Source organism: Acanthaster planci, linkage group LG01, assembly GCF_054643075.1.
Source record: "Acanthaster planci isolate LZ-2023a linkage group LG01, COTS_SCS, whole genome shotgun sequence".
Classification (NCBI taxonomy): domain Eukaryota; kingdom Metazoa; phylum Echinodermata; class Asteroidea; order Valvatida; family Acanthasteridae; genus Acanthaster; species Acanthaster planci.
Window position 1 is genome coordinate 14104903 of NC_141777.1, and position 27280 is coordinate 14132182.

At 40.2% G+C, this 27280-nt stretch overlaps 1 protein-coding gene across 5 annotated transcripts in view; it reads left to right on the forward strand.

Moving 5' to 3' along the window:
- The window catches only part of LOC110979503 (serine/threonine-protein phosphatase 2A 56 kDa regulatory subunit epsilon isoform-like), a 56251-nt gene that overhangs the window by 24380 nt on the left and 4591 nt on the right, over window positions 1-27280 (forward strand). For all 5 annotated transcript variants that reach the window (XM_022235348.2, XM_087134743.1, XM_087134749.1 and 2 more), the window contains 11 exons: window positions 1488-1684; window positions 7079-7180; window positions 8304-8396; window positions 14939-15069; window positions 16575-16634; window positions 18787-18895; window positions 21157-21210; window positions 22165-22215; window positions 24178-24297; window positions 25205-25332; window positions 26527-26628. In XM_022235348.2, coding sequence (XP_022091040.1) covers window positions 1488-1684; window positions 7079-7180; window positions 8304-8396; window positions 14939-15069; window positions 16575-16634; window positions 18787-18895; window positions 21157-21210; window positions 22165-22215; window positions 24178-24297; window positions 25205-25332; window positions 26527-26628 — 1147 coding nt within the window. The remainder of the gene's footprint in view (window positions 1-1487; window positions 1685-7078; window positions 7181-8303; window positions 8397-14938; window positions 15070-16574; window positions 16635-18786; window positions 18896-21156; window positions 21211-22164; window positions 22216-24177; window positions 24298-25204; window positions 25333-26526; window positions 26629-27280) is intronic.

The following is a 27280-nucleotide window of genomic DNA, read 5'->3' on the forward strand; positions in this document are numbered from 1 at the left end:
ACGGCATGATCGGATTCAAGCATTTTTGCACCAGGAAAAAAGTGGCAGAAACCAGAACGGAGCCTAGCATGGATTGTTCTGTTGTACTGGTAGTTTCAGGACATATGCCAATTCTGGGCTGGGACATTTACGTGTATGTGCAGCTGGCTGCAGCTTAAACAGGCCTGTCATCTAGGGATTTTTTTTTTTTAGTATTGAACAGTTATTTACAAACATTACAACCACACTCAAACACAAGCAGGTACATGTACCATGGATGGAGTTTTAAGGAAAGGTAATTTAAGCACTGTCCAACCTTACCCGTTTACCCTTTGAGGTCAGTATAATATAAGGTAAAAAGTTCTATTTAATGCATTTTTGGATCTGGGTGGGAGAATATACATGTAGGACACTTGTCAAAGTAATCAGAATTGGTCATTAAGGAAATTAAAATGAAACCAAAACGGGTGAAATTATTTGTTTGTACACCTGAATGCGTTGTGTACATGTACATATATACTGATACATGTTACATTAAACCAACCACTTTTAGGCTGTCTTGAGATAATTTTGTTGGCAGACTAAACAAGGCTGAATTCCAATGTTAATTTTACTGTCATCAGAAACACACAAAGATGCTGATGGCCTGTGGCCATTGAGATTGGGAATTTTGTTTGTATGTTGTTTAAAACGACAAAGAACGTAGTATACATGTATGTATACTTGAAACTCATTCCTGTTTGAAATGCAAGTTAGTTTTGTATGCACATGAACGTGTATGAGCTCTACACCTGAAAGGAAAAATACAGTAAGTTGTGGGGAAGTGGAGATATTTTAACCACCAGGGATGATGTCATGGCCTATTTATACCCACAGTGCTATCTGAAGCAGTTTCAATTAGATGCATCCTGAAGAAAAAAATTGTGAGATGACTTGATAACCTTTAGTATTAGGAGGGGAAAAATCATGCAGTGGAATAAAGTGTTCACACACAAAAACACAGAAGTTCAACCATTTTCTTATCACCTTCAGCAAGGACCTTTTTTCCCCAGGCTGCTAAAATTAGCCTAGCTATTTCAGGTCCAAGATTAAGCTCTTTCCTGTCAAACCTTGGCTAATCTCAGGGAGGGACCTGTCCCACAAGCACCAACCTCCTGCCGCTTAGGCCCTGCATAATGAACTTTGGCAGGTTGCCCGGTCCAAATCGGAAACAGTCCCAGTAAGGACTCCACGAAAGTCAGTCGTATCAGTGCCTTGTCCTGAACATGGTCAGTGCTGTGGCGCTTCATGTATGTGAACTGTCAGAGCCAGGCCTTACCTCAGTATTGTAATACCTCACTGTTAGACTTTTTATGTCTTGTTGAGGGGTTTGCCACTACTGTGTACTACAATGTCCAACACCATGATCTTGAATAGCCTACTGGATCCTGGACTGATTAGAAAACCGCCCCCAGCCATGCTCCTCCCCTACGAAATGCTAACCTATTACCCTCTGCTCCCTTCGACAGACACACCCCACCCGGAGAAGCACGACCTAGTGGTGAAGAAGCTAGGGCAGTGCAGCTTTGTGTTTGACTTCATGGACGCAGTGTCTGACCTGAAGGGCAAGGAGATCAAGAGGGCGAGTCTAAATGAGCTGGTTGACTACATCACCACCGAAAGAGGGGTGCTCTCAGAAGAGCTGTATCCAGAAGTCATTCATATGGTAAGGAACCTCGCCTTCTTGTGGACTTTTGCCATTGGGACCATCTCCTCTCCTCTTTCTCCTACTTGACTCCCCTCCTGGTCAGAGTTATCATAGGGATGTGTTACAATTGTTTGTTGTGATGTGAGACTATTGCAAAGCAACCATGGGAGATGTAACCCAAAGATCCATGCATTGGGGATGGGAGAGTCAAAACATCCGAAATCTCAGCAGTTTGACCCAGCCAAACAAAATGAGTCACAATTGAAGTCACTGGAACTCGTGGTACTTTTGGGGTTCAAGGCCTTGAAGAGAATCCTTCCCTGATGATATCAACAGGAGTCCTCCTAACATTTTCCAACTTTTTGTTACCATTTTTTCTTTAATGAGGGTAACCCATTAAGTGAAAGCTGATTATTTGGAACCCTCAGAAGACAACAAAGAAAAGGTGGTAGGAAAACAATTGCGTAAACATTCCCAGGGAAATGCCCACAGAATCAGGTGGGGAGTGAAAACGTACATCCATATATCGACCTACATACATGTAGGTGGGGTTTGAACCCAGGCCATCGGGTTGAAAGGCAAGGAAAGAGCCACTATACCAACCTGAATTCCTTCCCCCGCAATGTCCGTTTCCTTCAGGATGCCAAACCGAGCGATCGATACATCAAACCAGGGCTCGGTTTGCTTCTTGGAAAGCAAACGAACACAGTAGCCTCAAGACTTTGGGAATCTGGGCACACACAGGGATTTCGCAAATGTGACATACAGTACGACCACATGCAACCCGATATCATTCAGAGACGAGGTAATTTCGTGAACTACATGTACCAGTATGAACCATTCAGTTTATTGGGATTCTTCTGCTCCGTCATGCAGTCTGATTACAGATTTATCGGCATCTCTGGTCATTGGGTCACTAGAATTTTTTTAGATGCAAACTGATTGTCATGATCTGTCTAATAGTTATATGCATTATGAATGAGGGGATCATTTGAAAAATATGGTACATTTATAAATCGAAAAACACATCTTGATCTTCATTGAAGCTATGGCTGTACATGTATGTGTATGTTTACCATTAACCCAATTTAAATCTCGATTGATTGATGGATAGTGCCCGGCAATTCATTCTGACAGTATACTGTAGCTCAACACTCCTACTTAAGATTGGGGCCTGTATGAAATCCAAATCACATCACAAGGCAATACACAGAGCACCTACAGTATATAATGTACATGTACATTATCTACATGTATGCCCTAGTACAATGTACATGTATGTACATGTACAGAGACATGTTGCAGTGTTTGTGCACCGATATGGAGAGATTGATCATGGAATGTGGGGGCTAAGGATTGGCATTTCAGGAAAGTGCATTGACCCATTAAATTGATGTTGAAATGTTAGCCAGAAACAAGTGCACACAATAACATGCAAATGCCTGGCTACATGTGTACAGGACTGGTACCGTTAACATGTAAATTTGGAGCTCACAATTTTGCTTTCCCAACCTGGAAACGAGGCCTACACAGACCGGTGCATGTGCACCACATTTATGTTTAACATTTGTTCACTGCTTTGGGACATGGTACCCTACATTTTACAAAGGAGAGGACACACTGAGATGTTCCACAATACGGCAAATTTTTTGTATATGAACCGACACAGGTATTGCAAGAAATGATTTCAATCACAAAGTTGCTCAGTGAGTCACAATTCTGTGGACATTACAACTTACATAAACATACAGTACATTGTACGTGTACATTGCCACCAAGCGCATACATACATGTACGTGTTCATTGTACATGAAGTAGGTCGTGCAGACATGGCAGATCCATCCAGACCGGGCCAAGTATTGAATTATAAACCAGCTGGAATGAATGGAATCAGGCCCTTCTGCCTATTGGTTGCTGCATCCAATCAGTCTGTCTGTCGTCTGGAGCTTTTCTGTCTCTTCCAGTATGCATTGGGCTGTGGTCCTCAATCATTCCACTGGCCTGACTAAAGCCTCACATCAGTCATAATTATCTGTGACGGCAAACAGTACCATTGAGCTGACAGTGATGCCACCATTTTTTGAAATTTTCCCACCGGTTAAAGGCTTCAAGAGTTAATGAGTGTACATGTAAAATGGTACATAACATGCACATTGTGTACGTGTAGTTGAGAATGTTTCTCCATGTTTCACAGATTTTTCCAGCAGATCTTGGCAGATCATATATGTATTTTCATCCTCTCAAAATGACAAGTGCATTCTTGGTTTTTCAACTCTCCTGAGTGAAAAAAATATTTTTGTGCCTTTGAAAGGAAGGCATAATTTTCACAATTTCGATTGACTGAACTGACAATGCCCAATATGATTAATTAATCTGTTACATGTAGCTGACTGCTTGAATAACGCTTGCACAATTTCTCTTTTACTGTTAAAAACTTCTGAATGATTCATACTAAAAATTTTCAGAAAAACACGACCGCTTGGCTTCTACTACCTGTATCTTGAGGCAGTAAGTCTGACGCCAAAATCACTGGCCTTGGTCCACCAGTCCAGTGGGTACGATATTTTGATCCCTGAAATTTCACGCAGATCGTGGTTTGGTCTGAGCAGGCTTTTTAGACCTGTTTATTGGCTTACAACATTCAAGCTACGTGTACATGTACATACATGTGCATGTACATGTCCATGCATGAAGGCAGTTTGATGCATGCAGTTTGCTGTCTGCGTGCACATACCGCCACATGTATCATGTACATGTGCATTGTACCGATACCTTGTACAGATGTATGCATGCCTACCAGGTATGTACATGTAGGTTTTAATTATTTATCACTCATTTTGAGATGATTGGAAAGTTATTACCACTCTGATATAAATGTGTGTGCAGCCTCTTTCACATTATTCATTTCATTTGTTGATGCCTAGCAACCTTTGGGGCTTTAATCAAGATACAGTGCATTGCGTGCCCCATGATCGTTTGCTGAAATTGGTAATTGTGTCAGAGCGAATGCTTGCAAGCAATAATCTCCTAATCCAATGAAAGTTGTCATGCACAAAGTGCAGTCTGTCCTATTCAAGTTACTGTGATGTGTATGCATTTTACATGTATTTCCCAGACTCGGACAGATTTCATTTGGTACATTTCATCTGTTCACAGTTTGTATACTTTTAACCCTCCGTCATTGTGTGTGTCTGTACCTACATGTAGACCACGTATGCATGCAAATGTACATGTACATTGTGGACAAAGCTGTACATGTACCATACTTCTAGTCAATATCAAATCGACATGTGATACTTAGGGGTACATGTACATTCATGTGATAGGGGTACAACGATATCACTTACATTTTTGTAGATACAGTACATGCATGGGTTGCACTACAATACATGTACATGTACGTATCACAATACATATTGCATGAAAAACAAAATATGTGTAAAGCGTGTTCATACAGTTAAAAATAAATATCTGAGCAAGCATGCATGTATTTTCTGGCTCTGAAATTATGCTCCATTGCCCGCATTCGTGTACGGTACATGTACATGTAACATTAATGTAGACTGAAAGATGCACATGCATTTTACCTTCTTTATTTAACCTCTGTTATGGTTAAGCATGCCTCACCATCAATGAACTCAGAAAAGACCAGCCAGTGAGCTTTATTTTTTAATGTAGATCCGAAGTTTCAGATGATTCACATACATGTACTCTTGATTGGAATCTGTTCCACCCATACCTACGTGTATCGCACCACATGTCAGGCAAGGGAGGGGGAGAGCCCTTTATTCAATTTGTATGAGGAATTATGTTTCGTTCGTTTTTGAATTCGTTTTGAAGCAATAAAAAATGAATACTACTTTTTTTGTTGGTATAACGGGGATGTTTTTTCTATTTAAACTAGTGAAATTTAAAATCTGTAACATAAAGAGTGAAGTGTTAGGACAGTAATTCAGACGTAGCGGTACATGTACATGTATTTCCCCATTGACCACAACACTGTTCATGTGCCTTTGAAACAGTAACCACCGACCAATCAGAGGTAAGAATCAGCACTCAGTGACCCCATGCTGATCTAGAGGGTAAAAAAACAGATTCACCTGTACTCTTGTCTCTCACAATGATTTTGGGGTTTATTGGCACTCTACACAAATGCTACCCAAAGGGGGCGGGAAGGAGAATGTACATACATGTATGTGTGTATCCATGGAACAGCAAACATGATGAAATTTTAAAAGTAAGTCTTAGCTTTTTCATATGGCTACGTGTACATGTATTTGGCTACTGGATATAACTTCCATCGTGCTCATGGTAACTTTAAAGTGGTCTCAGAAGATGTCCATAGAGCCGCAGTACATGTAGCTTTACAGGGCCCCGGAACCAACTGGAACATCAGCACTCTGTAAAACTTGAAGGAGTGCACCGTCAAATGCCTTGTTTGAAGAAGGGTTTCCTGATCCTGTGATGTTCCAATACATGTGTGTACACATTGCTTTTTTGGGGGGTTGTACCGGTAGTAGGCTTTTGCACATTTCCCCTTGAGGCAGTTGTTATCATTTGCCCCAAGAATATTGTTGCAGATTTAATCAAAACTGTGAGAAAAGGTGATCGGGTTTCATGGCAGTTACACCAGCTATGATAGCGTTGAAGAAATAGAGGGGATTTTACATAATAACCACTGTACAGTACATGTACGTACAGTACATGTATGGTACATGTAGCATTGTACACTGTACATGTACGGGCATACCATGTGTACATGTAGCACTCAAATGCACTCTTCAGACACTAGCACGTGCCATGCCACATTTTTCCATCCATTCACATGCCACCATTGTAAAAAGTCCAAGTGGCAATGCACATTTGAACAACCAAAATGTCTGAGTAAACCCACCCTTGTTTCAACACAACCATACATACATGTAATTTGACCATTTTACAGGTAGTGGTACATGTACACGCTGTGTGGCTCCAGATGCAGCGACATGCATAAAGGACTCTTTCCCTTCATAACCCATTTTTACTCGTGGACGGGCTGTGGTTGAACCGTTCTATGAAGCCTAATGACCAAAATATCATTTTGCAGACGGTTGCTTTGTTTTGTCATTTTTATTTCCAAGCACATATTTTCAACTTAATATCATCAGTGATGATAACCTTTTAGCCCCTCCCTTCAAGTGTCGTGATGATACACAGGTTTCCACGATGCTGTATCGTAGCTTTTGAGTATCGTGATCATCGCTACCACGTTGAATTGTTACACCCTTGTATCTGTGCATGTCCTGGTTGAGTCGCAGCAGAAGCATACCTGTCTGTGCCTGTTAAAGCAGTAAGAGGTTCATGAAAAAAACAGATTCCAATCTTTCAAATATCTTTTTGTTCTCAATGACTAGTGTTTCTCTTTTCTTGCAGATAACATGTAATATCTTCCGCACACTGCCACCTAGTGAAAACCCCGACTTTGATCCTGAGGAAGACGATCCTACATTAGAGGCATCATGGCCACACTTGCAGGTACGTACACTATAGATAACCCACAAATTATAATTAATCATGTACAGAATTGCATTTCTGATGTGCTACATTCTTTTGTGGTTAATACATGTGCATGTATACTTTTAAATCTTCATTGCTGGCATAGACTCACTTCAATATGGCTGACATATGATAAGGCAAATACATAATTTTACAACAAGTGTACGTTATGCTTTTAACCACTGACGTACACTTACATGTGAGTGCATTGTTGAAGGTATACTGTAGTCTGTACATGTCAATAAGTGTCTGGTGTGCTTTGATGCCAACCTTTCATCCACACAGGTCATGGAACCTTTATTAAAGTACACTGTGCATGTACATGTACGTGTGCATGTATGGCTCATTTGTCTGTATTTGGCACATGACCAGACACTGCTGCAGCCCAGTTGAATTGAGAGCTGCTGCTGTGGAGAGCTCCCCATAAGCACTGTGGAAGTGTTTCACACTTTTTGTACCAAATGTCCAAAATGCATGGAGCTGCATTAGAAACCCAGGAACTGTGGGTGTAAGGTGGGGAACAAAGCAAAGTTGGAACGCCTTTTCAACCACGTTGCACAAATGGGGTCTGTATTTCTTGCATTCCTCACTCCGTTTCAATTGCTACAAGTGGCTGTCATTTACTGTGTTTAAGGATCTTGCACACAAAGTTACATGTACATGTATTTACCATAAAAATAGTGTTATGGATCGTATAAATGTCTTTAAAACTTAGTCATCATATTTCATGCAAATGTTTTCCACTGTACATGTACCTTTATTTTCATACAAGGAAATTCAGATGTACATGTACACATACGGGTGTATATACATGTGGGTGTATTTCCGTCAGAAATTGTTTCTACATGTACATGTATATACCAGTACATGTACTTCATGTACATGTAAACTCATATATTGGATTCTGAGAGAACTGTATCAATGCAAGTTGAAACACTGCCAGTACATGTACAGTGTATGTGTATTCAAAATGAATGTAATATCAGTATGTTCGCATGTGCATGTACATGTATGTGTTGTGATTTTCAATTCTAAACAGATTTAAATTTCATGCAAGTTTTAAAGGGGACTCTTCCCTCGCTCTCTTTCAACTCCGATACAGATTGTCTACGAATTTTTCCTAAGATTCCTGGAATCACCAGAGTTCCAGCCCACCATAGCAAAGAAATTCATCGACCAAAAATTTGTTATGCAGGTAAGCACCTTTAAATTCCAGGTGTGGTTGGGGGAAAAAAGTGCTGTGTGTACGTAAGTGTGCCGACTAGCTGTTTGGGACAAACGAAGCCAGGCATATAATTATGATCACCGTCTGTCAGGAAGACTCTCTTCCCGCCTCACCTGCCAGTGGCAGAAGTATTACGTCAGCAACCATTAAGGGGCAGGTATTTTGTGTAATTGGTGGCGTAGTTAGAGGAGCCTTCCCTGACGCACAGCATTCATGAGTCTGGAGTCATAAATCCCATAAGACAGCTATATTAAAGATAGGAATTTTTTCGTCAAACTGTGAACCCCAAATTTAACCCTTGCAAGAATTTGCGAGAAAAGATTCCTCCTTAGGTTATTACCATGTACTTACATGTATGATGGCAAATGACCCCAAATTCCAGCCTCTTTTTTTGCTTAATTAACTGTAAATTGAAGCTCCTTGGCAGAGAAATGACATTACAGTCACTCATGAATATGGAAATTTACATTAATGTGGAACCAGAAAGACATCTAAACATCCGTCATAATGGCAAAACACATTGAAAATGAGCTTAAAGGGACACTAGGTGCATTGTGATGAATTACAGGTCACTGCATATGCTCTGTATACGTTACCAAATCTGCATACACTGTACCACATCAAATATTCTGGTAACATGTGGCTCCTACCCTGGTACATCTACATGTACGTAATCGAAAGTGACTGATGGGTTTGCTGCCAAGCTTTCCTGCGAAAGAGAAAGTGAAATTCATCAGTTCCTGCCGCCAACAGAACATACATCTTCATTTCCGTCTCACTGGTAGTCTTGATGTCCCTTGGAAATCTGGAATGAGGGTGAAGTGGCCTCATCCCTGCAATGTTAGGGAATGTCTAGTGTCAACAGGCTTCTAGTCTAAAAACTTTTTCACTTTTATTGAAAGAAAAAGGCCTTTTTAAAAACCTGAAAGAGTCCCCCCCCCGCGGCATTTTCTCTGATATTATCACAGTGCATTTTTCCCTTAAGCTGAGCCTTTAGGAGGTTTTTTATTGTTGTCTTACAGTTGTTTTTGAGACCAGTTGTATGAAAATCAGACATACATGTAACGGTACTGTTTTCGTGAAATAGCCTTTTTATTTTAGACGGGTCAGCCAATAATGCATTCTTTACCCATAGTCATACTCAGTGCACAGGGTCAGACACATGTGAGGCCATGAACTTCAAGTGACCGTAACGACTAAACTGTATAATGGCTTGAATCCAAACTTCACACAGAAATTTACTCATGAGCTTCTGTACATATACATGTACATTCATGTCTGGTTCATAAAGATTGGGGATGTGATGGCCAAGTTCGGGGAGGGGGAATCTCTCCTTCCCCCTATCTCTCTCTGCTGTGAGATGTTGTGTACGGTTGAAGGCAGCCAAGCCAAAATTTCTTGCTGGATTTTGAAGGGGTTTGGGAGAGTTACGACTTTCTAGTTGGAGGCCAGTGATAGTCATGTGAAGTAACATGTATGGGCATTGTGATTTTTTTTTAATATACAGTGTACATGTACTGGTAGCAAGATACAGTGGTTGGATGTCCTTCTTTCTCCATTGTCGTACATTTTGTAACACCCTGGCATGTACATGTGCATACATTGTACATGTAAAGTGTACATGTACATGTACATGAAAAGTGTGCGCATATTCTTGTCAGCCAATATGCAATTCCTTGCCTAATGCTCGTCCACGCCGAATTCCAGCCTTTCCCACCACATCAACTTCGGCAGGAAGCCAACTGTTGTAATTGATTCCATCACCCCAGCTTCTCCTTGGTTCCCCGCATGTCGCCGGGGAGTTATTCCAGTTTCTCCTTCACAGAGCTCATCTAATTTAAGAGTTCCAGGGAGAGCGGACTCCTGTGTATAATGTGTCAGTAACCTTTGAAGGGGCGGCTGGATAGCGTGAGGAAGAGCCCGTAAAATACCCCTGTGATTGCAGGGCCGAGTTGAACCATTAAAATGCAGACCTGTTGGTCGGCATGAAGAAGTTCCCAGTGGTCTAGTGGTTATTTCAGTGTCTCAGAAAGCAACTCTTTTCATCAAAAGTCTGCCAGTGATTTACATATTCAGGATACCGACAGCGATTGCATGAACGTGTATCGTTCCTTTTGTAAGACATTTAATGTGTCACTTTAGCTCTTAGTCTCTTTGTACTAATGGTGCTCTACTGGTACAAGTACATGTACTTCTTGGCTGATGATTCCTTATGTTTTATGTTAAATACATGAGTCTTTAAAAAAATCTTTCACATGAAGTATATTTCTGCACCTACTATATCTACTTTTGTGGTGAGGCCATTTTTGGTGACAGCCAGTAAGTCAGTGATTTTGTTGTCTTAAAGATTAAAGCCTGGACGAAACGTGGGGAAATCTTGACTTTCACCTGAGGCCCCGTCTACTCCGCAACCCCCTACTGGATACACATTTGGCTTTTTTTTTCTATTCCGTGTTCTACCACGGACACTGCTTCCCAATTAGCTGTAGGGCCACGGGGCAAAAGTGCATACGTGTGCACTTGAACATGCTCAAATGAGCAATAGATACACTTGCGCTTTATTGAATTAGGCGGCCTAATCACTCGGGTACCCAGCATGCTCAAGAAATTACGTCTCCATAGCAATGCGCTGCCAGGCAGGTTTGCTCAGGAAGTCGGTGGATTTTGGAACCCTCCGTTTGCTAACACGTTCCATCAAAAAACTTTGAAAACATTACCCGTGGCAGTGTTTTTATCTTTCTTGATTTTCCTTTCATATGCCAAAATAGAACAGGGCTTTGTGTTTGGAGAATATTTGCCTTTGCATTCGAGGATTTAGGCTGTGGACAAATCCATGGAGATGCGATTCTTAAGGGGCCATCGTACTCACGCACTTGTCTTAAACGTGCCCGCATAGGCAGGTCACGACACCCTACTGGTCAGACAGGAATGCGCGCGTACCACCTGCATGCGAACAGGATGGTTCCACAGTAATGGCTTCTAATCCTTTTCACCAGATTTGTCTACATGTATTTTGGAGCAAGAGTCTTGAGTGAGCAAGTTAGTGTCATGCATGGCCTTTTACTTTAAACGACTGCATTCAAGATCCACAACTTGAATTGTGAGAAATCCATTTGACACGTCATTGCATACTGGCCCTTGTGAACGTACCTGTACATGTACTAGTGCATTTACATGTACGGTGCCTAATGCATGTATGGTGTACACCCTGGCATGTAATGCGCATGCATACTAGTGGCCTAGTTTATGCGTACACGTACACATACATGTGCATGTAGGTGTACTTCAGTGATTGTCACCTGATATACCGGTACTACATGTACATGGAAACTGACTACATTTAGGCTGTGGCATAATCATTGTAAAGATGAATAAAAAAATGGGCCAGGTTGGGATTGGAACCTTCAACCATTGGAAAAAGCTTGTGAGTCAGGGACACCGAGCACTTCACCTAATGAGCTATCCAGCTCTTTCTTTTATGGTCTCAGGTTGCCCTTCCCCCTTGGAAAGTTGAATGGTTATGGTCATAAAGAAAGGCTGTTTACATGTCTGTTACATATGCATGTGGATTAAACAAGCCTAATAATGATCGCGATAGTAACAGTTTCTAGGTAGGTAAACATGTAAATTTCTAAAAGCAGTGTTTCAGTTTTACTGAGAAAAAAATCCCTCAAAATATTCTCCCTAGAATTACACCATGCATCACGCCATGTATGTGTACATGTACATGCAGGGCTCGCAGAATTGGTAGTCTGACGTCCTGGGACAACCAAAATATTTTGTCGGGCAACCAAATGTTCCAGGCTGCCAGCCCAGTGGGCAAGCACCTGTTTTTGGCAACATTTTTGTTTGCCCGTCATTTTAGAAGTTTCAGCACCGTGCACCGAAAAATAATTGCAAAAAAAGACTGCAAAAAAGATCGACATCCTAACCTTGATGTTGCACAACTTTACATGTTCAGGTAGGTGCACTGTGGTACGTCTGGTCAAATCGTGTACCGTGATACCGATATGTCCGGTTGGATTGTTGGCATGAACAACGCAGCCGCATCTGTATTCAGTCGTTTTCCTTGTTCCGGATTGCAAAAACTATATTCAGTCATATTACAGCTCAATTATCATCAAATTCCAATGAAATGGGGTCAGAGGTCTACCTTGTACATGTATGCAGAGGGTACTTCAAAAATATTTCCAAGTTTTTGAGCTTTTAAGTTGTCTTACAAGATCGACAAAAGTGACGACGACACTTTTCCCAGTTCTGGTTCAGTTTAGCCAGTTCTGGATCGCTTCAAAAATTTTTTTACACATAAAATTTTTCATTTCTCGGCCAAAACCACTGTAACAAGCGTTTTTTCTAGTAAAGCATGTCTTAAATGTATTTTAAAGGGGATTAGTTATATATTAGAATTTCAGTGCATCAACCTGGATAGTCTGCTGACAAACCCATTACATCACATACAAATCTGTTACACATGTGTAGTTGATATTACGACATGCATGTATGTACTTGCATGCGCGATCCGAAACTAGGAAAAACGTTCATGGAATCTTGTGTTGTGAGTGACCTACCGACCTGTAATTTTTTCCGGTGTTGATTTTTTTGTGCTCCCGTGATTTTTGACAAACCGTCAACAAACGTTGAAGCATGAATTGGAAATTTAGCCAGAATTCCTTTCCTTGAAATTTTCTGGGAGTAAAGTTTGCACTGCAAGACTTTTATTTTACCTTTCAAAGAGAAGTCGTCTTAGCATGTAATGCTGTAGAGCAGTAGAAAAAAGTTGGGTAGGCCTATTCATCTCAAGCGATTGGGAACTAGGAAAATGACTGTAAGTACTGAAAGCTTGGAGACCACGTGTAGCTAAAACTTCCTTGTCGGGCAACTGGAAATGAAGTTTGAGCAACCAGATTTTAGACTCCCCTGGCTGAAGGGCAGCTACATTTTTTTTAAATTTTGCGAGCCCTCGTTGCATGTATACCTGGCAAATGTGGTTCAGGAAATGCTGTATTAAATGTGTAACATTTATTTTGTCTTTGTTTTATTTTACTAAAGCAATTAATAACGCAAGAATGCACAGTGCATTAGTGTAATAGAATGGTGCATTGGGATGTTTTGGCACAACCAGAAGTACATTGTTGATGATGAAAAAGCTCCTGTTTGCAGCACTTTCTCACTGCGTACAAGTAATTAATTAAATCAGTGAAGAAAAGAATTCACTTCTGTATTGAGCTGCACATACATTTTATGCTGTACATGTACCGTATGCCTGCACTTACAGGTCACATGTGTACCGGTTCATCAATACATATACGGTATACATGTACATGTAGTTCATGCGTGCTGCACTTAATGCATTCAAAAAGTTGGCCTAGACATTTGTGTAAAGTTGAGATTTCTTTGTCCTAAGAAGAGTTTCTAATGTCTGCTGTACTCTAATGTCTGCTGCACTTCCGGCTGTTGTGAGTTTATCCCTACTTTTACCGGTACCTCAGGGGGCTCTTCCCCACTTGGCAAAAAATTCCACAGTGGGGTAGTACACTGTACAGGTACTGTAGTACACAAAGATGTCATATCCCAGAGTGGATTGATCAACACCAGAGTGATACCTGTAATATGAATAACTCCATCAGTCTGAGGCCCAAGTGATATTCTAATTAAGTAGAGGAGTGATGGTCTGATGGATTGCTTGCAAATCGGACCTCCAGGGAGTATTGATAGTGCACTGTGAATGATGATTTCTTATGTACTTCGTCATCTTCAATCACTTGGGCCAAAGAAAAAAGTGCTACTTCCGATTACTTGGCATCTGTGTAGGGTAGTATGTGTACGTGTAGGTGAGAATTTTTTTTCGGGGGGGGGGAGGGGGAACATGGAGAAAGGGACTACTTTTAAAAAACTTATTCAGTTTACAGCAATGACGGTGCAGCTGTTGTATATACCATACATGTACATGTGAAGGTATCAGACCACTAGCTTACACATGTATTTATAAATTTTTTTCATGGACTTAAAATAGACTAGACAGATTTTTTCTTTCTACATGCACATGTATACATATTTCCAATTTCACAGTTTTCCGAAAATGGGCAGCCATCCCAAATCCTCCTGAATCCCGCAGTGCCAAATTTATTTTTAATCACTGGACTTCAGGTTGCCAGTACAGCAGTAGTGTTTGGGCTTTGTACTTGTACATTGCAACTTTCTGCTTAACAGCTGCCCCAAACCTGGTGGATTTTGAAGGAAACTGTGGAAGTGAATAAGGTGGACTGACGTTCAACAGCCTTGTGTGTGTGTGTGCCAGAAGAAGGGCTCGTCAGTCAAGTCTTTGACCTCGGGCCAACTTGTGCCAAGCATCACATGCCCCTCCTGTCGGTGTCTGGATGTGAAACTATTCTAAAATATAGATGAGTCAGTCAAATATGCATGTACATGTACATGTATTTTTAAGTAGAGAAATAACAACAGTGAAAAAAAAACAGGATTTGTTCTCTTTCTCCCCTCCCCCCACCTCACAGCTTCTGGAGCTGTTTGACAGTGAAGACCCGCGAGAGAGAGAGTTCCTGAAGACGGTGCTTCACCGCATCTATGGCAAGTTCCTGGGCCTGCGCGCCTTCATACGTAAACAGATCAACCACATCTTCCTCAGGTGAGTCGTGGAACCAGGGAATCTGGCATGTTGCTTAACTTGATTGTAAATGTGATGTTTTCGATCCCATTCCATGTTTCTGATTTCTATTCAGTGGCATTTAGATATGGAAATATTGTCTAGAAATTGACGCAGTGTATTTTGTCAATGTGTTTGATTGTTGACTACATGTATATCCAGTTATTTGTAGAATGATCTGTTACCGGTAGTTATTCATGCCAACAAATGGAAACTACCGTGGCTGGTTAATACCATGTGGTCATTTTTAGAAGAGCATTTTCAGCATTCGCACAAACAATTCACTACATTGAAATGACTATAATTCCCTAGGTTTTTCAGTATGCATTGGTTCTGGTTGTTTGTTTTTCATACCCCCCAGAATCCAAATCTTGGAATAAGGTTTATTTTGGGAATAATATTCAGCTCACCTGAATTGTGCAGGGCTTGAATTAATTCAGCCCCCAAAGCAACTGTGTTTAGCCCATAGAGCTATATTAAATTACTAGAGGGCTGACTTTTCTTTCTCTGTGCTGAGAAAATTGGACGCAGTGCTGGCTGCAGACACTCTGAATCCATGTGTATGCTTGTAGAACTTCTGAAATCTGACAAAATAAATATTGAATTATGTACTCTAAATGCAATGTGCAGCGTCTACTGCTAAAATCCGATTAAAAAAGTCATGGCAAAATTATCTGCAGCACATACCGGTACATGCACGTGTTGGCATTGTTTATGCAGAGCAAATTGTAATGCTCATTCACTGGTTGTGCGTTTTTTTTAGGGGGGGGGGATTTGTGCATCGGCTTTGTTGACGTATCATAGAATGCACACGCATATAGCCATACAAAAGCTATACAAAATTTAGAGTTTACCATAGGTTTGTGCACAAACATGGATGCACCCAGCAGTCATCACTTTGTACATACATGTAAGATAGCACTCTAGTTTTTATATACAACTCTATGGTTTAGCCTTTATGCCAAAGCACTCTTTATTCTTTTTCTGTCTTCCCCTCATTCATTTAAATGTTACTATTTCCATGACTCCACTCTTCTGGAATTTAAATTGGAAAATGACATTTACAGAATAGTTCTCGACACGATAGACTCTTCATTTTCATTCTGCAGGAAGGATGGTTCATCAGAATTAATTAAAATTAATTAAAATTTTAACCATTGTCATTTGATGTTGTGTGCAAATTGGAAATCACAGTTTGGGAGAGAAGGCCTACCACAATGTGCATGTGGGAGAAAATTGTTGTATGGAGCACCAAGGCTTTATATATGTTTTGTAGGTACCTGTATGCATTGATATGAGGAACTAGACAAAAAAGTACCCACCATTTTCATAAATGTGCATATAGCGCAGTCCATGTACTGGTTCGTAATCAGACTTATTCTTGTATTTAGAGGTATTCTGGATTTGAAACGTGGCATTCCTTCCCAAACAGATTCCTGTACCTACATGTATTTCATTTCTTGCTTTTTTTTTTTTACCCCCTGCAGGTTTATTTATGAAACGGAACACTTTAATGGAGTAGGAGAATTACTAGAAATCCTGGGCAGGTAAGCATGTGATCTTTTGATGTGGTTTTCCTGCCTCCCTCCTTCCTTTGTCCACTTTGGCAGTACAAACGTGTCTAATGTGAATTTTCGAATGGGTAGATTTTGTCAGAGCACAGAACATGTTTGCAGAGAATCGTGTGGCAGGGACTGCTTACACACCTACATGTAGCTTTGTATGTGGATGTGGTTTATTTTTTTCACCTTCCATTTACACTGTACCTCATTCAGTGCCTCAGTCCTCTGCACTTTTGAGACTGTAATGTACCGCGAAGCCTCGTCGGCAAAATCCTGTTCCAAAAGAAAAATGGCTGCCGATGTCGATGCAGTTTTGAATGTTACTTCTCGAGACTTTGCACCTGGCTTTCAATGCACTGGCATGTCATACGCTGATTCTCTTTACCCGTTTCTCTCGAAAAGTAGAATTGCACTACAGTGACGGAGCACTCTTGCATATCCTTGCACATTGTAAGTGGACTGATGAGGCACGTGCATGACCATGTTATCTTTTGTGGGCAAGAGTGAGAAGATGACTTACTAGCAAGAAAGGCAAATAATGGGATTCAGTCTTTTGTGTTGCATTGCCAATTCAGCAGTTGATCTGCTAGAAATGAAAGATGTCCCCAACGTCCAAACCACCCCCTGAATTTGATCCCCTTCTGCAAACAGCTTTCTCCTGTCTGTGCTAAGATATCACTGGGACACCCCTTTCCCTTTCCTGCCAAATACTAAAGCTTGGCGAACTGCACAGCCAGCCGCGCCTGCTTCGTTCTCTGTCTGATCAAATTAAATTCCTGTGTGTGTGTGTGCGTGTGTGAAAGAAGTACTTGGCCGGGGGGAATTGACACAAATCGGGGACAGCGGAGGCTGGCCATGGGGTTGATCTATGCACAGGCTGCCTTGTTGTGATGACTGCTTACAGTTACCCAGTTCTCTGGAATTGTTGGAGAAGCTAATCATTTTAGGAAATAAGGGAAAAAATCAATGACAGTTAACTTACATGTAACACTTGTCACTGCTAAGGTCAAAAGACATCTGAATAAGACTCTGTATCTGAAAAAGAAAATGAACAAACGCCCATTGTTTACAAACCCAACACCACTATTTGAATTTTTTTAGATTCTGGTTTTGCATTGACAGTTCCAGTTGCTGTGAGAACTAGTTTTCAACTAAGACATGTATGAAGTCCAGTTTTGGTTCATGGGTTTGTTTTTCATAAAGGCGGGAAAAATTGGCAATTTTTTCCACAGCAAGAAAACAGCCTGCATTACACTATCACTGTTAAGCACAATAAGCTATTTGCGAGTTAAATTGGAATAAAATCTGGTGCACTGAGTTATCTGACTGCACATAAATATAGCGATTTGAATTCCCCAGACTAAAGACAGTGTTGCTATACCTTGTGATTCGGGGCAAGCTTTTGCATAGCGACCACCATCTCTGGAATGGACTGGTTCTTTTGTGCCCCTCTTATCCATCGAAAACGGTGTATTGTTGCAAGGTGTCTCTCATGTAACTATAAAGCAAAAGCTTGCCCCGAATCACGAGGTATAGCAACAGTGGTTTTAGTAAGGAGAATTCAAGTTGCTATGTTCCTGTGAATTTAAAGAACTCAGTGCACCAGATTTGGGTCAAAGTTAACTCGCAAAAGGCTTATACATCACTTAGTCACACATTGATTTATCTGTGCCATGCTTGGAAATATACATGTTGGGATGTACAATGTACATGTATACCCTGTCACTGTTGCCATCAAAGGCTGGTGTCCAACGTACAAAGGGTCAAATTTCGTAATAACTGCATGTCATTCTGTGTGGTATTTTTTGCCAATCCAATCTTCCGTTGCAACAGGGAGTTTTTCGTCGCTTTTCCCTTTGTACACAGTTACATGTACATGTACTCAAACCATATACATTTCATGAGGTTTACCCATGCATTTATTATAATGTGAAAGTATCAATGTTTGCCTTTCGCATTGAATTACCGGTAAATGTGTACTTTTGCATAACACTGTGCGGTACCTGCATCACATTTGAGATCCCCTCGAAATCTCGTCAGCAAGATTCCAGCTGCAATACATGTAGCTAACGTTGTTTATTTGTTCTTGACCCGTTTTTCTCCTATTTCCACCCCCTCCCCCTTTCTCCACTCGCAGTATAATCAATGGCTTTGCACTGCCCCTGAAGAATGAGCACAAGCAGTTCCTCATCAAGGTTCTCATCCCTCTCCATAAGGTCAAATGCCTCAGTCTCTACCATGCCCAGGTGAGATAACAGTCCCTCTAGCTTGGGCCTCTTATTGACTGTCTTGTGTGCAGGTCGTGCCGGCCACTGTGCGTGATTTGCTTCGCATTGGATCTTTTTTAATTTTAATTTAAAAGAATGCTGACTGAAATTACCACTTTTTTTCACCTACATGTAAGTACAAGTACAAGTACGATAGGTGACATGAAATTTGGAAAAGTAATTCTCATTTTGTCTGGACATTTAATATTTGGGCGTACATTGTGTGGTTGCCATAGTTAAAGCATTGGGGAAAAATCCTGTCGTTTAAGATGTAAGAGAAAATCAAGGAAGTTCAGCATATTAGATGTACATATGTTAAACTTTTTTCATCATTGGTAGTACTGGTATTCCTGGGCTTGTTCCATTGGACAATTTCCTCGGTGTCAGTATTTTTCGCAGTCTCTAGAGGACTGGCTTTTGAAAGGAACAAGGAATATTGCATCATGTTGCCAAGCCAAAAAGTAGATTAAAATTGTCACCTACTCGTTTTCAGGTGCATTAGAGTTGCTTTGTGCATGTATCTTTGTTTTAAAATAAGGCTCATTGTGATATCCTGGGGAGTGCAGACATGTGGGAGAAATGTTGGCTATTCCTGCACTTCTTTTCATTGTGCAAGATTTGCTAAGGGCTAAATGTGGCTCAGGCTACAACCAGCTATATGTCAATCTGTGTGGGAGCCATCTGGTCAGAAAGATTTAACCTGGACCAACAGCAGATTTCTGCTCACTGAAATTTGAGAATGGCTCACGAGTAGTCTGCAATTGCTTCCCACATTTTGGCCCTGATGGTGAAACTGACCAAAAATGGACAAATCAGAGAGAGCCTGGATGCAGCGAGTTTTGCAGATTCAGGCCACAGACTGTAAATGGAAGTGCATTTTCTGTAAAAGAAGGGTCACTCTGAAATCAGCATTGCACTGGCAAAGAAACTTTGCCATTGAATTCACCAAAAAACACTTAGCAGTAAGTGATAATAAAAGTGAACAGTATCAAACATTAGAGCTAAAGCAGTGTTTTTGAATTCATCCCACCTTCCTTCAAAATGACATACTCAAAGAAAATGAATAAGTAATATTTTTTTAAAGGGGTAAAAGGCATTGGCTTCTCTCTTCATTAAGACTTAAGCTCTTCTGTGGCTCTGTGAAGGGCTTCATAATTTATGTAGCATTTCTGACCGTGCCTTAGGGCAGCAAAGTGGGCATTTCTATGCGTCGTAAATGAGCCAGTCGTGCAGTCTCTCTGTGCGTTTGGCTGTCTTGTGAGCTCTTCGTTTCTATGCCACCCCTGTCTTGAATGCAGAAGGGAGGTGTGCGTGTCGGCACGATGATTGCTTGGGATTGTATCAGCAAGAATAATTTATCCTTTGGAGGACTTGGGTTACCATGTGGAGGCTTTCTTAGGGTGGGACCATGCATTTTACAAAGTTGAGTTGCAAAAGGAATGAGACATTGTTGAATTGTCCAGTGTGTCCACTGACCAGTATTACCCGATTGTGCCTGTTATTTCATATTCCTACCCTGCTCCTCCGGTTTATGAAGTAAATGTAGTTCATGGTTAAAGGGGAGCAGATAATATCCAGGAGAATAGAGAAAATTTTGTTTTCAGTCGCTGTATGCGTCTGTGTACATTTGTATGACAAATCAGTCATTGGAGAAAAGGTCTGATAAATGGTTACTTCCGGAACGTCAGCTGGAGTCCTTTGGGCTCCTGTGCCCGTGCAATGTAAACCAGTAACACAGTCCTTGTGCATGAATGATATTGGGACATCAACATTCATGTGGCTGGACGGGACCAGTCACAGTGCCCAACAGAGAGTTTTAGTATTTTACAGAGTGATTGTACATGTAGCTCAGTTGAAGACATTAATTTCGGGGACATACAAGTGAAAAAAATATCCTTCACCTTCCTGAACGATGTGTCACATGGACATGTAAAATAGTGAAAGTCCAGTTCAGTTTTATGAACCAATATTCCCTTACAGGAAACATCTTCTTACTTTTGGATTACACATTACCTGTTTAGTTTCATGACCCACAAAGTACACATATGAGCAGAGTGCAGTACTTACCGTACATAAACAGTGATGAAATTACATGTAATCCTCAAAGGAGGAAAAGCTAATTTTCTTATTTGTTGACTGTAATAATCAGCCTTTTCTTTATAATCTGTCAATTTTGATTCCCTTTTGATATACTGTTAAAGTCGTTTTCAATTTTGTTTTGTCTCTGTCTTCTTCCGCAGTTGGCATATTGTGTAGTACAGTTCCTAGAGAAAGATGCAACACTCACAGAGCAAGTAAGTGGGGTTTTTTTTGGGGGGGGGGATAATGGTTTTTGGATTACTTTTCTCCACCCCCACTCAACTACACAGTTGCCCTGTGCTCAGAAAGAGGTCTTTAGCCTTTTGTGAGAGCCTGAATAAAATGGAGAACATCATTTTGACCTTTAATGGGACTTGTAATTTTTGATCAAGAAGAGTGTTTGTTGCTACAGAGAAAGTGCTGTTTCAGGTGCAAAAGTGCCTCTTTTCTTAAAAGTTCTTCAGAGCAAAGCTGACCTTTAAAAAAGATGTGACTGGTACAATGTATATGCATAGATGAAGCTATTTCAATACTAAAGTCATGTGTTAGCAAGGGTTAAGTACCGTACCCTATGCTTAAAAGTGCCCCATAACTTACAGTGCTTCTGCTGTGCATTTTCTTGCCTTGAGCCTTTTACATGTACATGTACATGGTAAATTTACACATACATGTATGTACACATAGAGAATGCAGTTCTGCCATGTTTGATTGTTCAGGTCAGCCTTTTAATGTATTAGAGTCTACAGTGTCAGACTCCACCTTCCTTTGACCCACAACCACAGTACATGTAATGTAAGTCCTTTCTGGTGTCCCAAACTTCTCCTTTGACGTGATCGACAACATTTACAAAAAATAAACTTCAAGAGAGAAAATTGCTGAAATCCAAACATAGCCCAAAATATTCAAATTAGAAAACATTTGTCATAACTGTGATATTTTAAGAAACTCATGGGCCTTTGGGACCTTGGCAGTTGGCAGTTTTTTCCTTGGAATTCAATATCAACGCTGTGATATATATATGTGAGTAATAAGAGACATCAATCAGGAAATGTCAAAATGCTACAAAACTAGGTGATGAACTTAAGGTTAAATTTGAGGAACATGTACATTGTACATGTAACTCAACTCAATTTTTTCTTTGTTTTATTTCATTTATTTTTCTTGTGCAGGTTACGTTGGGGCTGTTGAAATACTGGCCGAAGACCTGTAGTCAAAAAGAAGTAAGATTTTTCAGCATTGATGAATGAAAGAGTGTACTCCTAAATTACCAGTTTGGTTCTTTCTACAACTTGCAGGATAGCTACTGTGTTTGTCAAGATTTTGTATTGTACAGCAGCTTTTGTTTGTTCACTGTGACAAAAGTGGGCACTGTTTCCACCTGTTTTATTTTGTTGCTTTTGTCACATTGGTAATTTTTATTTTACTTTTGTTTCCCCTTTCTGTGCCACTGCCTATGCACTAAGTGGCGATTTTGTTTCAACAGTGAATTATGATCAGACTACATGTATGAATAAACAGTAAAAACAGGGTATAGCATGCAAAAACGTTGAAAATTTCCAGTGGAAAAGTTTGGACTGCTTGACATCTGTTGAAATGCAAATATATATATTTGCCTTGTAATTAAAAGACAGTACATGTGGGACTGTCACGCATCTTTACTCAAAGACATCTGCATGTGTCTTCAGTAGCTTGTGTGGTTTGTGAAAGCCAGAGAATGCAAGCAATGATAGGTTACAGTAGGGCTGTACACAAATAACTCAGGTTATGCAATGGAGAAAAATAACCTCAACCAAAAAAAAGACATTGAGAAGGAAACGGGCGGATGTTGAAAGGCTGCTCTGCTGAAACTGTAGACTGCCAGAGAATGCAGGTCAGCACGTCAAAAAATAAAACTCCCTGGGGCTTGAAACACAGGCTGATATTACAACGTTAGCTGTCTCTGTGCAGTCACTGAAACCCACAGTGCCTTGCATCTGAAGTTAAACGTCTCATTCCCCCCACCATTCTATGCTGGCCTACTTCAAGTCATTTTCATACAGTACTCAAAAAAAGTTAAGGACCACTTTTTTTCGTCACTTGTAATTTTTTTGCAAGCAGTGAGTGGGGTCTACATGTAGTTCTTTCAGGTTTTTGTTTGTCTAGATGGAGTTCTCATTGGAATAAAAATTGAAAAAATGTTTGTTAAAACATCAAATGCACATTTTCAGCAGTAAAATTTCTCATATAAAAAGTATACACAAACTGAAATGTGATCCTTAACTTTTTTTGAGTAGTGTTTGAATGTTGAACTGTAATCTTTTTTCCCTCCCGAGCTGGTTGTGTTGAGAGATATTCGTTTACGTGCACACTACAAGAAACCATTAGCATGTATTTAGAAAGCTGCCTCTCTGCTAGGAAACATTTGATCTTTCATTCTGACAATTGAACCAAGTATTTTAACAAATGGATGAAGTTATGAACAACTAACATACACTATCCCCCCCCCCCAAAAAAAAATTAAAGACCACTTTTTATTTTGTGTATACTCTACTTTATGTGATATATTTTACTGCTGAAAATGTGCATTTGATGTTTTGAAACTTTACAAAATTTTCTTTATTCTAATGAGAACACCATCCAGACAAACCAAAAATGAAAGAACTAGACCCCACTCATTGCTTAGAAAAAATGACAAGTTAAGAGGAAGTGGTCTTTAACTTTTTTGTGAGTAGTATAGTATCTGCCATCAGTAACCCACAGAAGAATGTTTCATTAAGTTTTCCTTTACTTTCAATTCTTTGACTTGCACTTGGCTCTGTTAATTGTCACGCACTAAGAGTATCAGACTCCTGTAAGTGATGGTGTGGTAGGTGTTATTTGTTCAAGTACAAATATATTGCATTTTATCCAGACCGTACACTTACGATAACTGCATATCTGTAGAACCATACATTATGTAAATGTTGGTTTTGTGCATCCTTACACAGAATGTAATGACATGTAGATCTGTCATGTGGATTCATATGGATTTTTTTGTTTGTATTTGTTCCCCTTTATTTTTCAATCTAAAGTACGACAGAAAGTGTGGTCATGTTTCCCTGTGATCATATTTCCTGCTAGCTTGTCAGAGCCCACCAGCATCCCTGTTGACACCAGGTGTGTTGACTTAATTGAACCTGTTGGCCTTTTCACCCTCGATCCAGGTCATGTTCCTGGGCGAGATTGAGGAGATACTGGACGTGATAGAGCCTTCCCAGTTCGTCAAAATCCAGGAGGTATTGTTCAAACAGCTTGCCAGGTGCGTGGCTAGTCCCCACTTTCAGGTGAGTGCCCTTCAAGGAACGCTTGTGTCAGGTGGCCATTGATGTGCTCTCTTCAACTCTTTGACTTCTTAATGGTCCAGTGTTGCACTATACACCTGTATACGCTATACGACAGGAAATCCGTAGATACAGCTCCCTCTTCCGTAAACATCAACTTGTTCTGTGCGTCATCCCCTTCATATAATTTCAGTGTACTTCATTCTTGCCTTAACTCTCACGCAAAAGTGGCTGATTAATCTTGGTGAATTTTCCCTGAGGTATCGAAAAGATGACATTTAGACATTGTTTGTACATATCTTGCCCAAAATATCCTTGCTAGAGTCAGCATTTATACATGGTGTCACACTTGTTAATGACAAGTAATTATGGAATCTTTAAGTTTTATAAAAAGTTACAAATTTTGGGTGAAAATAAGACTATGCCAAGTAGAGTTAATCACGGGTTTCACACAAGTGTGCATGTAAATGTAGGTGAAACATCATACTGTATGTATACATGTAATTCCAATAATGATAAAACCACAAGAACAAGCTCAATTTTAATCATTTTCAAAACTGAATTCAATATTTGTACATTTGGCCTACCAGTTAAGCTATTTTCCAAGTCTTTGTTCAAATTTTTCTGGATGTTTCAATGACTATGGTGTGGGTAAATTTGGCACTTGTTGAATAATTCAGTGGTGTCACTTTAGGTTTTTTAAAATTCCCTTTCATTACTCATTGAAAGAGCACACATGTACGTGTGTTCAACAGGTTTTTTTCTTCAAAGGAGAAGTCGCCTCACGTATGATGAGAGTTATTCTTACAGCTGTTCAAAAGAAAAATGAAAAATCTGTCATAACATGTCATACCAGTACAGACTCACAAAGAAGTTGGTGTCATTACGCTTTTTGGTCCTTACCTTACAGGTAGCAGAGAGGGCGCTATACTTCTGGAATAATGAGTATGTGCTGAGTCTGATTGAGGAGAACTCGAGTAGCATCATGCCCATCATGTTCCCTAGTCTTTATAGGATATCCAAGGATCATTGGAACCAGTAAGATCTTTCTTGTTGTTTTCTGACGTGTTCTAAACAGACTTCAAGGGCCCAAGCGATGAGTTTTCTAACACCCGCTTTTTTGTGTAACTTTGTACTCATCTGTGTATTAAAACCTATTTGGCATCTCTTTGAGTTTAAAGTGCACTTTTTTCAAACGTTACATTTTTTGTGCCTTTCCAGGAACCTAAGGGCCCTGTTGTTTTGATACCGGTCAGGGAACACAGTATTCATGTTATGCATTCTCTGTTCAAATTATGCAACCAAAAGTTTGCTCATTTAAAACATTTCTGAGGAGGGGTTACTCGCTGGTTTATTAACGTGCACTTTATACACCTAGACAACAGTAACTCGCAAAATGAAGGAAATTTTAGGCCACCACAATTTGAAGGAATCACAGCATTCATTTATGCACAAATTAAAGTACATTGATGTTGTCTTTCTGGGATGATACCACAGTTTTGCCATGACTGTGTACTTGGGGTGTTTGTATAAAAACCAATAAAGGTACCAAAGAGCAAAACAAAATTGAAAAAAAAAAAGATTAATTGAGATGTATGCCTGTGCATTTTCAAGGCTTGTATTTTTAAAAAGATTGCATCGCATAGACCGTTGAAGGAAATCCAGTTGCCAAATGCAGGAACAATTTGCACCACAGTGTGCCACCAAGTGGGTCATCTTATATGTAAACGCCATTTTTTAACCTCAAGGTCAACGTCATGCTGACGTGAGCCTGTATTGAAGCGTCTTTTCTCTATCGTCTGTGTCCAGAAACATTGAAATTCATTTGCAAGCCTTGTAAAGAAACTCCCCTTTTGTCAAGGGGGGAAACCCTGCAACCTGCATTAAGAATTACCTGTATTAAGAATTTATCATTTGCCAAGTCCCTCTGCAGAATTGCCACTTGCTGCAAGGGTCTCAACTGTTTTTGCACATGATGGGAAAAAAAATGTACATAATGCTCTTCATGGCAATGTCTAGTTGGCAGTGCCTTCGACTGATAATGGCTTACCGGTACGCTGGAATCCTCATGTGGACTCGAAAAGCAGTATTTGACCGACCCAGATTCCCAAATCGAGATTCAATTTATAAGGGGGGTGATTTGCCTGATTTTACACAGTTCGTGTGAAGTAGCCAAAGTAAGTTTTGAAATGGAAACCCTCAAACATGACTTTGTGTGCTTTTGTCTTTCAGGACTATAGTAGCTCTGGTGTACAATGTACTCAAGACCTTTATGGAAATGAACAGCAAGCTGTTTGATGAACTAACATCTGGTTACAAGGCAGAGAGGCAAAAGTAAGACCAGTTATTGAGTGGTGCGTCCAAAAGGGCAAGGTCTGACAACACCTGTAGTGCAACCAGTGATCAGTTAATCGTAATTCAACAGTACAGTCACACTTGAACAGCCTTGTCGGACTATTTCGCAAAACTCATCAACACTCACATTTTGCAGTCGGCAGCAACTATCACGGCATTCATGGTCAATTACATCTTACACAAGTATTGTCATGTGAATGTGGTTTGGTCTTCACTGATGAATGAAATTGGCTTTCGATAACCAGCTGTGTGACGTACCCCAACACCATCATTTGGCCGATGTAGATTGAACTAAAGTTAAAAGTAAAGTCTATCACTTGTCATTTGTACATTATGTTCCTTTGAGGCTACAAAATGACTTAACATCTACAGGAAGGTGCGTATTTAAACAAGCTGATGAAGTTTCAGCTTAAGGAATACTGACTATCCTGAGAAAAACAGTATTCTGTGATTTTGATTTCAGATCAACAGTTGCTGAGTCATATTATGAATTGCACCTGAATTCAGCATGTGGGACACATTCTCAAGTTCATTTTAATGTAGCTATGCGATGTCATGCACTGAACTGACGAATTATAGCAACCGTGCAGGTGTACATGTATGTGTCACGTCAATGCGTGCGCACACTTCT